Source organism: Torulaspora delbrueckii, chromosome 6 (assembly GCF_000243375.1).
Source record: "Torulaspora delbrueckii CBS 1146 chromosome 6, complete genome".
Lineage (NCBI taxonomy): Eukaryota > Fungi > Ascomycota > Saccharomycetes > Saccharomycetales > Saccharomycetaceae > Torulaspora > Torulaspora delbrueckii.
In genome coordinates, this window is record NC_016506.1 from 167,837 (window position 1) to 180,642 (window position 12,806).

The window sequence follows — 12,806 nt, forward strand, 5'->3', positions numbered from 1 at the left end:
AGTTGACTTGCCACTGTGTGCTAGCATATCCTTGGAGGCCAAACTTTTCGAAAAGTTGCCAATAGGATAGCAAGAGATTCTTCTGGGTGATTTGGACTTGTAAGTATAGTCATCTCCCCACAGATCAAGCACATAGAGTTGTGCAGTTACATTTTTAATGGTATGTTCGAACCAAGATTTTCTCAAGACTTTCCAAGCAATTGCTCGATGGTAACACGATGACCTATGATATCAATTGATGATCAAAGGGTGGCTATCTGACAGAATTGAAGTTATTCATTTGACGACTCTTGTCTTCATAAGAGTTAAGTTAAGTATGTAAAAATTCGATCTGTCCGGATGTGTCCGAACGGTCACCCATCAGCGGAAAAAAAGTGAAGCTGCTAGATGATCGTTACATACCACCTATATCCCACGATCCTGATCTGTGTGGTTTACCAATCCCTTTGGTCTTCCAATTGGTAATCTGGATTAGTCACCGTGTAGTCCCAGAACCACCTTTACTAACGCTAGTAGAGCAATTCGCAGTTGGAACACTCATTCGCTGGTAGTACGACAGATAACTCGACTCAACCTTCGGTTCACTCCTCGATGTCCTATAACCATCAACCACAGCTTTCGGTCAACTCGATCCAATCGTTGGTGGAGCCGGTGACCCCGCCCCCGCTTGGTCAGATGAATAGTAAGAGGCACCATCAGAAGACCCAGTCACTAGATCTTTCCGAATTCAATCAATTCATGTCATCGGGCCAGTCCCCGGTGGCTATGATGAAGACTTTCTCTCCCAATGCAGCTAGTACCAATAATACATCTTCAAATTTGCCTTTGATCAATGAGTTTGACACAGTCTTCGATCATTGCAATACAAATGCGAACTCAACTAACACTACATCGGCTTCATCGCTAAGGAATGTCTCTATTACTTCGAATGATCAAGGCATGTCAAATAACCCTCCTATGTTGGAGATAACTTCGCTGCCTCTAGAGGAGTTGGACTACGTTAAATTGGCTACAGATCAGTTTGGTTGTCGATTTTTGCAGAAGAAGCTTGAGTCACCAACAGAATCTAATATCGTGCGCGATTTGATGTATGATCAAATCAAACCATTCTTCCTGGATTTGATTTTAGACTCATTCGGCAATTACCTGATTCAAAAGCTCTGCGAATATCTTACTGTCGAACAGAAGACGGTGCTAATTCAATCAATATACCCAAACCTTTTTCAAATCTCTATCAATCAGTATGGTACCAGATCGTTGCAAAAGATCATTGATACTATGGATAACGAAAACCAAATTGATTTGATCATAAAAGGCTTTTCACAAGAGCACACCTCTATAGATCAGGTCGTGACTTTGATCAACGATTTGAACGGTAACCATGTGATTCAAAAATGTATCTTTAAATTCCCACCTTCGAAATTCAGTTTTATTATTGACGCTATTGTCGATCAGAACAACATTATCACCATATCGACTCACAAGCATGGTTGTTGTGTTCTGCAAAAATTGTTGAGCGTTTGTACTTTACAACAAATTTTCAAGATTTCCGTGAAGATCATCCAGTTCTTACCAGGTCTGATCAACGATCAATTTGGTAACTATATTATTCAATTTCTACTGGACATCAAAGAACTGGATTTCTATCTTTTGGGAGAAATTTTCAACAGATTGTCAAATGAACTTTGCCAGTTATCATGTCTCAAATTCTCATCCAACGTTGTGGAAAAATATATCAAGAAGTTGTTCCGTGTAATCATGGCTGCTGTCCCAAAAAATAAGCATGACGTTGCCTCAGATATCAATGACGATGTGGTGTCAGCTGTCATGCGCATTTTGCTCACCATAATTGACATTTTCACACTCAACTTGAATGTACTGATCAGAGACAATTTCGGGAATTATGCTTTGCAAACGTTACTTGATGTCAAGAATTACTCTCAGATCTTAGAGCATCCTGGCAACACCATCGTAACTCATGGCAAGCTCGCCATGTTCAGTCATGACTTTACCACTAAGATTGGACATCTAGTCATTTTGACAAAAGAGTTTTTACCAAGTATTAAAACTACTTCGTATGCTAAAAAGATCAAGTTGAAAGTGAAATCTTATGCCGAATTGACCGGCATTCAATTTACAGATCTCTCTCCAAAGAGAAATTCTAACGGAGGAAGCAACAACGGTAATCACAATAATCATAGTGACAACCATTTCCACCATTATAACCACAAAAATCATAGTAACAAGAATGGTACAGAAATGTATCAAAAACAGCATGCTCGCCATTTTTCATTGCCTGCTAACGCGTATCATAGGAGAAGTAGTAGCTCTGTTTCGTTGCCATACGCTGTTTATCAGCAGCAGGGATTACAACAGGGACCGCAACAAGCTCAAAACACCTTGAATGCTGCTCCTGATGGTATGAATATAAATGAGATGAATTATCAACAACCTCAATTCTTCGCGCAGAATCCACCTATGACGCAGGGTTTTCCTCCACAGCAGCAATTCATCAGCGCACCATTACCTAAGCCTAACTCAAATCCAAACTTGCTACCATCACAACAACCGTTGCTTGCAATGGGTTTCTCCAACGAAGGTAATAGCAACAGCAGCAGCAGCACTAACCTTTTCCAAAACAGCGTTGGCGATCCAATGATGGTGAACAACTTTGCATTTTCAACAAATTCCCAGTGTAGTTTACGAGACCCCAATTTTTCTCAGCAAAGAGTTGTCAATAACTCCTACCCACTTCAACCACCTCAGTTGCAACATCAACCCAATTTCATGGAGAATAATTATCTTGCTGCTCCAATGTACATGGACGGTACTCAAAGTGAATTCGTACAGAGCGGTAAGCATAATTTCGGTTTCAGTTAGAGAATTCCTTTTCTAAAAAATCAATCCTATTGAACTGCACATATCAAGAAACTAGAGAAACTAAAAACAAAACTAAAAACGTACAATCAGATCACCTCAAGAAAACGAAGGTGACGAACCAAATAAAATAAAAATAAAAAAAGGAACCCACCGTAATTAGCCCTTTGCTCTATGGAGACTCGGTGTTCGTTCTTAATTGATACATCAACAGCACGGTTATGTTACCTATTTCATGAGCCCCGCTGAAGTCCAATCCTTTCATTCGCAGGGTTTTCCCTATGCACCCTTTCTTCCAAATTTGCTAAGTTTCCACGATATTATGTTACGTTGTACCTTACATTCGTCATTCATTCAGTTACCCATTTTTCATTTCGGTTATCCAGTCATTCACTCATTCGTTAAGACCTTACGCCATACATTTTGCATTCGCTCGAATTACTAGTTCCCTGTGCACTTTCTGAGTTTAATCAGCTCTGATTAAACAGATGGGAAAGATGCGACTCAAAGCATAGAGAGAAAAGAGTTGAACTAAGAAGTGATCGTGGAGTTGTATCAAATTAAATAAATTGCACTATTTTTCGTCTAAATATAAAAATTATTATTAACAATACCAACACAGTCCAACTATCAAACCTCTTGATCCAACGGAGTTTTTTAAAAGACGATGTATATTCGCTGAGCTACGGTTTGAGTATCGTGCTCCCTGTCATTCACAATAGCAAGCAGGTGTTGAACTGGTGGACGAGGCAAAAGAATAAACACAATAATAGAGCAACATTGTTTTGAATATAAATGAAAATACATCTTCACTAGATCACATCGGTAGACATCAAGGCCATATTTGGCAAGAACATCGCTGTGGGGTTAGAAACGCTTCGTAATATCATAAAAACTTTGTAAGTTTCTTCATTGCCAGAGAAGTTTGAGCAATTTGTCTCAAGCTTCCCAATACCAACGGACCGCAGCCCTAGTTCCTGGAGATCGGAGCTCATCAAATAATCTTTCCTGAGAGTTCTAAGCGGGAAGAATGTGATCCCGTTTCCAGACTTCTCATGCACAAGGTTGTCCGCCTGGTTCGATGAAAACAACTCGTAATCTCCGCGTCCATCATGGCTGGCAGTTGAACCGTAGATCAAAAATCTCCCATCTGAAGTGACCTCAAACACTTCATGCTCTTCTGTCATATTGAAAAATGATGTGTTGAACGTTACCAGTATACAATCAGCGGGGTCTAACATCATGTCCAGCATCATCAAAACCTGAGAATCGTTTGATATAGCAGAAATAAACAAAATTCCTTCGAGATCTGTAGTCTTCATGCTCAGTATAGAACGAACACCAGGTAATTTGAAGCACTTCTTGGAGACGATTTCCGGTCTTCCAACGAGACGCATATTAATTGCGTAAATTGAGCCGTCACGACAGCCCGCATATAAATTGATCGAGACCAGATCGCTAGCCCCAGACGCCAGACATAGTATATCTGATCTCTTTTTAGACAATTGGAGTTTTTTATTGTATTTGCTTCCGCGCTCTTCCCAACTGAAAAGCTCCAACGACGGTCCAACCGCTACCAGGAACATCTCTCCCAGGTCTATAGAGTCATGCACATTCTGGTGGGCAGCAAATTGTTCAGTTCTTATGAGGCGGCTCAGTATCTGTCCTCTTTTCACCGTCACGAACAAGTGCCGGCCGCTATCCTTCTCAGCCATATGACAGTATAAACCTCTAGCAGCAAAGCTGCTACCTTCCAGTCTCACTGTTTTGTAACCAAAATTTTCGGATGAAGAATCTAAACTTACTTCTAGGTTTTCAGGTAAATATTTATCCAGCTCCATAATCCCAGAATCATTTCCTTCGCTGAAATTGTGAACATAACTCTCAACCTGACAGTTGCGAGAGGTGAAGGCCAGTCTGAAGTTGTCTTTCGAGCTGCTTTCACACAAGATATGTTTACCTATCTCATGGTGCAATGGAACAACTCCAAAAGATCTATCTATCCTTGTATTGTGGCATTTTGACTCGGCATGAAACCTATCTTCGATTTTTAGTCCTTCGATATAATGTGAGGCATTCGAGATACCAAATTCTTGTTCAAGGGGATCAAAAAGCTCAGATATATATTGCTTGTATATTTCCTTGCGTCTCGTTTTTAGATTCTTTGCAGCGACTACCTTTTGTTCTTCAACCTTCCTCTTCTTCAGCTCTCGACCATCATTCCGTGAGCCAGTGCCGGCTGTTTCACGAAAGTAGCGGCCTTTTTCTTCATCGTAATAGAAGCCAGGCAATTTAGGAGGCATTCCCTCGATTCATCGCTGCTCGATTTAATATCAGGTTCGTCTGTTGCTAGAGCTTCGTAACTTTACTTTTTTAGCGAGAAAACCGATGCCCCACCGAAAAGTGAAGAAAGCCAGTCATTATGAAGCGACTAACATAACTTTCAAGCTGTGTAATGGAGCTTTTGATAATAAAATTTTGGGTCTAGATACTTTTCAAAGACATCCAATCTGTCTGATGTTGTAATAATAACTTAGCGTAAAAGGCCTCGAGTTTGGTGGAAATAAATGTGAAATTGGTAACGTCATTCACTTTCTCAGAGAAATGCATTAGGGTTTAAAACTTCTTTTCTTTGTCGAATCCGTTAGAGATTTATATTCTTATAACCATATGTAAATTATTATCTTGAACAGGCCTCTTGTGATACTACTCATCTTGAACCTTTAATTTTACCATAATATTTGTTAATACATTTAATCCTATCCGCCGTACTTTGCATATGTTGAGAACAAATATTGCAAATATCAAACAACGAAACTATTGAGGTGAAATGAAAGCCTTTAATTTTTGATGTAAACAATTGCTGGTATGCTAGCTGGTATGCTGACTGCTAAACTATCAGTGTCTATACCGAATTATTGAAAGTATAAGAAGTATAAGTGTAAAAATTTCATTTTATGGTACCAAACTAAATAATAAAAGAAGGATACCTAAGCTCATTCTTGACCAAATCCTATCGTCTCCTCCACGGCTAATGTCAATTTCTGTTTCAGACTGTCATAATCATCATATGGTGGTAGATCCACTCTGTTAAAACAAGTGTGCGATTTGGGTAACTGTCCTTGTTCGCCCGCTTTCTCGATGGTAAACCTTCTTGGACCATCTGAACCTTGTAAGTCCTTGAATCCATTAACAGGAATACGTGAAGTACCAGTGGTAAATTGAAGCAGACGTGCTCTTTGTTCATTATCCCATTCAGTGATACATTTCCAGAACCATTTAACAACTTCATCTGATTCCTGATAACCACGATAATCAGTGTGTTTCTTCCAGTCCTCAACGTCGATTTCTGCGATACCACCAATCAGCAGCTCCAGTTCACGTTCATCGAACACTGTGACTAGATCTTCTGGGATCAACTCATTGAAACCGTCCATGAACGCTCTGAACTGTTCCTGCACTCTATCTACTATCTTCCATTGTGCAAATAGTTCGACATATTCCTTCTTGTTCTCGTCAGTAACTTCGATGGTTCTTCCTTTTGGTTTTAAATCCACCGTGAGCAATTCTCCGAATCTTTCATCATCAGCACTGAATGTCAGATCCAATATACCATCTATACTATTTTCAAGCATCCATTTCAACGAGTTATGAACCTCGGCATCAACACCTTCCATATCCTGCAATACCACTTTCTTACGAAGCATCATCTTGTAAAGAGCACCAACGAAAAATGCATCCAGGAATCTTCTGTGGAACACACCTAATCCTACCACTCTACCAATGAATTTGAAATAATTCAAATGTTCAGGGTTGATACCACTGTTTGGATTTATTTGTATCGTATAGTTATCATGCGCGGAATATTCAAATAGACAGTAGAAAGGATTGAACATTTCATGTGATAACAAGAAGAAGAATTCTCTCGACACACCACCGTAATCCAGACCTTCTTCACCATCGAACTTGATCATTAATCTTTTCTTCAAATCTTCTGGAGTTTGTCTCATTATTTCTTGGTAAGCGTCTTCAAAAATGTTCTTTCTGCGCACCTTGATATGACATTGACCCGGTAGAATTCTCAATGCTGGTTGTGATCTGAAGTAGATGACCTTACGCCTAAAGTCACGCTTGTATTGAGGGACATTTTGATCCAATGACGAAGGTAATCTTGGATCGTCCCAAGTAGTAGTCTTTGTATTATGATCGACAAAATAAACACGAGCCGTGTTTGTCAATCTCATTTCCCAACCAGAAGGTAGAGGGCCCAATTGCGATACCGGTTGTTGTTGTATCGTAGTACTTGCTGGGCCGTAGGTACGAATATATTGTTGCCTTCTAGGATCGACCCAGGTAGTTGTTCTAGTGTTGTGATCGACGAAATAAGCTCTTCCCTCTGGGGTGAATCTTTGTTCCCAACCGGAGGGCAATTCACCTAGACCAGAAGTGGTAGCACCAGTTGCCGCGAAAGCCGCGGCAGCGGTACCGTTAATCGCTGGAGTCTGAGAACCAGAGCCGGTCTGCACGGTCACGGAAGAGTTCTCAGAGGATCCCGTGGGTAGAGTTCTACCCCTATGTTGCCTTCTTTGTAACTCGGTATTTGCATTAAGCTGGTTCCCACGTTCAGTTTCGCTTTGATCCAAAGTGGGCCTTTTCCACGTAGTGGTTCTTGTATTATGATCGACATAGTAAGTACGCCCGAAATTGTCCGTTCTTCTCTCCCAACCGGGCGGCAAACGTCCGTATTGGTCTTCAAAAGAAGAATACTGTCTCGTTGAGTTATTTGAGGATGAAGTAGCATTAGACGTAGTAGCACCACTTTGCAAAGTGTGCTCCACGAATCCCGCAGTGGGTCTAGGGGTATGAGCACCCGACTGAGAACGGGCCGACCCGCCACCATTTGCTGCTTCAGTTTGTAGCCCACTGGAGTGACGATTGGAGTTCTCAGCAGCCGAAGGTTGCTTTGACAAAACGACAATCAATCTACCACTAACGGCCATACCGTCATTGGATCTCTTTAATTCTCGTGTGATAGTCTCCTCAGCGGATCTGGCACTACCAGTAGAGTCCTCATCCAAATGCCCCAGGACATCACCGACTCTCACATTGATAACTCCTAAAAAACCTTGATCCTTCTTCTTAAATTTTTTCTGGTCAAAAACCTGTATGCTCAGAATAGAGTTCTCATTCACATCATTAAACTTGAAAGTTTCATTCCAATACGGATTAAGTGTTTTCTTGGCTGCCGAGGTCGATTTCGTCTGATATCCATCCACCATCAACACAGCAAAAGGATCCGGCGACCGAAACACGTCCCGCTTGTACAGAGACTCAGCGGCCACCAATTTAACCAAGATTGACGGCATTTAAAGGTCCTTTTTAATCCTTATAAATCCTCTATCAGACCAACTCGAATTAATCCCTTTCTATCACGTAACCCACAAACTAGACCGTAAAGTATAGATACTCGCTCGTTCTTTCCCGAAGCCCAGATAACTGATGATCCCTACGCAAACAGTCAACTTAATAGACCTATAACAAGTGCCAATGACAGCCTTAATACCTTCATCGAGGAAGTGATTAGTAGCTCGGTTTGCCGTCTTTTGCCCCTTCGAGTATGAATTTTTCCTCAGCTAACGGTGTCGCTTTTGACGGGAAGAGATTTTAGGCCGATAAATGACGACAATAGCGTCGAAAGATAATCAAACAGCTTCGATAGTAACGGTAATCAATACTACTGAATCTTAGCTACCGAATGGTATAATTTGAGATACACTTCTAAATTGGGATACACGTGACCAAAGATGGTATCTAAACCGCTCTCTAAAAGTCCCCAAAACCGCTCTTACTGACTGGCTAGTTGATGCACTATTTGCTGCCCTTTTGATTAACTCTTAAGCTGGAGTTTTGTCAGCTTATAGTCACGTGATTTTATTTTCAAGGCTGGGCGGTTAAGTTTTGTTTACAAAATAAAGCCAGCCTCCCGTCTAATAAATAAATAAACAACAACAACAACAAACAACAAAGGATGCTTAGACTACATTTGTGTTTTGCTGGACTGCTGGCTTGGTAAGATGGAGTTATATAACTGCTGGCAATCTGGCGTTACGTCCTCTCGTTAGTTCTCTTTGCCAACGAGGACAACTGTCAGACAGAATGGACTCTACGTATTACAGACCGGCCAATGTGTTTCGGCAGCCGGCCATTATTGTGAAGAAGAGCTCCTCGAGATGCGGAATGATTGATACTTCGGGATACCATAAGAAATCTTGGCAAAATGATGCCTCTCGACTTGGTTCACCGCTTTTGAGGAAAGCCTCTGATGATTTCAACGACTATTATACCACCAAGAAGCTTGAATCGCAGTATTGGAAGGTCAATGTTGACAAGAGATCTACTTCGCTCCCCACGGGGCTGTCAGTGGTCGACGATACACTATTGGTCTCCAATATGGACTCTAAGGATAACTTGAAATTACTCAAGATACAACAGGATGAATCAACACCCAGATTACATGAGATTCAAACTATTTCAGTGCCTGGTACTCCAATAATGAGTACCACATTACTTCCACAGCGCGATTGTGACGCAAGTTACTATGATGGTCATGATCAACTGATGCTAACAGGTCACCAAGATGGGGTTATCAACTTAATCTCGACCTCTATGGATTATGGAGATGCAAAGGTTGTCAAGCGATACAAGAATGGGAAATTCCTGAGTCGCCAGGATCCTCCAAATTTGGACAACTGGTTACAATCATTTACGTCCTTGCCTGTTCGGAATTTGAAGCCATGGCACCAAAGAGGCTTTGTATCACTTGTGAATGATTCCTTGTTCATCTACGATATCAACGGTTCAAGAACTCCTCAATACTTACAAAGCTTTGCGGGTATTGAATCATTTGCAATTAACAAAAATCCCTATCTCTTGTCCCTGTGTGGATCGCAGTTCGGTAAGAGTGGTATTGCGTTACTAGACCTGAGATGTGACCAAAAAAATGCTGGTAATTTGTACATCCCAGATTCCCAGGTCACATCTTCTCGCCTTTCATCGCAACAAATTTCTTCGTATGATTGTGTGTGGCTCGATGAATTCCACTTGGCAAATTGCGTCAATGATACCGTGAAACTCTGGGATATAAGGTCAACTGGGGGTGAAGCCAAGTGTGATATAGTGCCCATGAAAGGCTGCGTTCAGTCATTGAGTTATCACGAAGAGTCAAAAACGCTTTACACCAGTGATGACCAAGGAATTATTATCTCTTGGGACATGAAACGTATTGACAACATGAAAAAGGCAACGTTGGCACAAGGGTTCAGCTCAATCATTGTTCAAAACCAGGAATCGTTACACGAAGTAAGTCAATGCGGAAATATCGTTGTAAATGGTGATAGTATGCACAAACAATACCCCAAAAGTTGCGTCCATGGATCTGTTTTCATGGATACCCTATCTAATGGCTCGTTAGTAACATTGGACTCTCGAGAACTGGGCATGCACCGCATACGTGACGTCAAATGCATAACATCAACAGCTTCAGGCAATGACGGAAATGAAGAGAGTACAGATGCAAATGTACGGCTCGTTAATCCAGAGGACAGACCTATCCATGATTCAGACTCTGCGTTATCTTCCAATGAGCTATCATCGTTTTCCATGCACTCAGATTGCTCATCAGAGCATACCTCGCATTCGGAAAATGAAGATGAACATCTAACTTACAACAAGCATTATCATCATGACTCCCATAGGAGCATCTATACCCTCAACGATATGAGTGGGTCTACAATATATCACTGAGTTTTAAATAAGGAGTTTTATGTATGACTAAAGAAGGATTTACAAGTCAAAGTTTTTTCTATATTTTTGTCAATATGAAGCAATGCTATTTTGACTCCAAAAGGAGTGATGTATATATCCTATCATAGTGCGTGGGGAAATGCTGGATTCTTTTGAAATAGTTATCACAGATAGGCAATGCAACTGACATTTGATGTAGTATAATACATTTCGCAGATTATAAAGAACATATTCGATCTGTTCATGAGGAAGGAAAATCCACAAAATCTGGTAATTGAATGATTAGAGATCACAACACAAAATAGTAAGCTATATCGTTTCTTCGATAATTGCTTTTCTTCACGTCTTGCGCCCAGCGCTCACGATCTACGCGGAAGAGATGAATGTATTGATGATCGAAGAGAATACAAGATCTCATTGACCACCTCAGCACCAGCAGCAGCAGTATTTGGCACAGAAACCCTTGCTTTCAACGAACTCTGTATCATCCATATGAGGTCTTTGATTGAATTGCGGGTGGTTAAGCTGTTGTCTTTGATAGTACAATGCATTTTTATCGTCCGGCTTGGTGCCTCCTGGCCTTCCGTCGTTGTAAGCATTAGGAACATTACTCAACATATTAGGTTTCAAAACATGATTACCCATGGAATCATAAGTTCTATGTTTCATTGCGCTTGAACTATTTGGAACCCCCATTGATCCATCATTAGCTTGTCTCAATTTTTGCTTGGCCAAATTGACCGAATTAGGATTATTAGACTGAGATTTGGCTCTTGCGTTGCTTGGAGACCTGGTACCATTATTTGTGTTATCGTTATGCCTTGGAGCGGCGTTCCCGTAACCGTGTAAGTTTGCTCTCTTGTTCACTTTGATGTTCCAGCCTTGTCCGTTATTCAGGTCCATCCAATCGTAATGACCATCATCTTGTAGGCCCAACCGGCGAAGTACGTCATCCATTAGTGAGATAAGATAATCATAATCTGGAGTTTCATCAAATCTCAACGATCGAGCGTATTTCAGGTAAGTCGCGAATTGCGGTGGTATGGACTCCGTAAGCAGGTCATCTGGATTCAATTTTTGCTTTGTGAGACCAATCTTTTCATATTTCAGCTTGTTGTTGGGGGCCTTAAGACCTTGCCAAGGCAGCGAACCTCTTAAGAAGTAAAAAAAGACGTGTCCTAGTGATTCTAGATCATCCCTGCGCGATTGCTCGCGACCAAAATGTGTATTGATAGACATATATCTCGCAGTTCCGCTTAAAGATTTTCTTTCACGGTACGGAATATGTTGTTTCGTCCTGGGGTCTCTATATTGCTTAGCCATACCGAAATCAACCATGTATATCAGATTAGGGTCTCCATTAGCGGAACCTGCCACAGATTTAATTAGTTGCATATCGCCAGTATTCCTCTGGTATTGTGCAATAAGAAAATTATCGGGTTTGATATCACGATAAATCAAATCGTGCTCGTGAATTGTCCTAACACGGTCTATCATCTGCTTTGCGACAAGACAAGTAGTCTTGACGGAAAATCTCCTTCCACACCATTCGAATAAATCCTCTAGTGAAGGTCCCAACAAATCCAGGATCAAGACATTGTGCATCCCTTCTTGTCCGAAATAATAAGCGTGCGGGATCCCTCGACACCCGTTTAATATCCTGTAAGCTCTAAATTCATCCCTTAACTGTGGTGCATCCGAGCGACGGGGTTCAAACTTGATCGCCACGGGTTCGGATCCTTTTGAGTCCACATCATTCTCCTTGTTGGTGTTGTTCATCCCATTGTAACCGCTGTTCAGCACATTTTCACCTTCAAAGATAACCCCAAAAGACCCTTCGCCGATCTTGGCTCCCACAGCATAATGGATCCCCACTATATGTTGCGAAGAGCGTTGAGACATAATTGTCACTTCAACCTCCCTTTTTCAAGAACCACAGCTCGTAAAAACACCAAATGTTAGGCTCAAGTATCAAACCAGTGCCAACGTTCAACCTAAGATCAATCAGACCAACTCAAAGCAGCTCAAACGTGAACTCTCGTCTACTCCAATGTCCGTAATGAGCTTTATTACGGGTCAAAGTTTTTTCACAATCACCGAAATTTCAACGCTCTTCTTTCGAGCGT

The 12,806-nt window shown here is 41.2% G+C and overlaps 5 protein-coding genes across 5 annotated transcripts; 2 read left to right on the plus strand and 3 right to left on the minus strand.

The window, feature by feature from the left end:
* Positions 1-591: 591 nt before the first annotated feature.
* Positions 592-2,880, plus strand: MPT5 (Mpt5p; the record flags this gene model as incomplete). Its single annotated transcript, XM_003682071.1, has 1 exon — positions 592-2,880. The coding sequence occupies one exon, from the start codon at positions 592-594 to the stop codon at positions 2,878-2,880; it is 2,289 nt and encodes a 762-aa protein (XP_003682119.1).
* Positions 2,881-3,689: 809 nt separating this feature from the next.
* TDEL0F00980 (uncharacterized protein) lies at positions 3,690-5,180 on the minus strand (the record flags this gene model as incomplete). The annotated part of the gene is made up of 1 exon (XM_003682072.1): positions 3,690-5,180. The coding sequence occupies one exon, from the start codon at positions 5,178-5,180 to the stop codon at positions 3,690-3,692; it is 1,491 nt and encodes a 496-aa protein (XP_003682120.1).
* Positions 5,181-5,873: 693 nt separating this feature from the next.
* Positions 5,874-8,243, minus strand: RSP5 (NEDD4 family E3 ubiquitin-protein ligase; the record flags this gene model as incomplete). Its single annotated transcript, XM_003682073.1, has 1 exon — positions 5,874-8,243. One exon carries the CDS (start codon positions 8,241-8,243, stop codon positions 5,874-5,876), a length of 2,370 nt encoding a protein of 789 aa, XP_003682121.1.
* A 790-nt stretch (positions 8,244-9,033) lies between these two features.
* Positions 9,034-10,680, plus strand: DSE1 (Dse1p; the record flags this gene model as incomplete). Its single annotated transcript, XM_003682074.1, has 1 exon — positions 9,034-10,680. One exon carries the CDS (start codon positions 9,034-9,036, stop codon positions 10,678-10,680), a length of 1,647 nt encoding a protein of 548 aa, XP_003682122.1.
* Positions 10,681-11,106: 426 nt separating this feature from the next.
* On the minus strand, positions 11,107-12,582 carry YCK3 (casein kinase YCK3; the record flags this gene model as incomplete). The annotated part of the gene is made up of 1 exon (XM_003682075.1): positions 11,107-12,582. The coding sequence occupies one exon, from the start codon at positions 12,580-12,582 to the stop codon at positions 11,107-11,109; it is 1,476 nt and encodes a 491-aa protein (XP_003682123.1).
* Between the last annotated feature and the right edge of the window lie 224 nt (positions 12,583-12,806).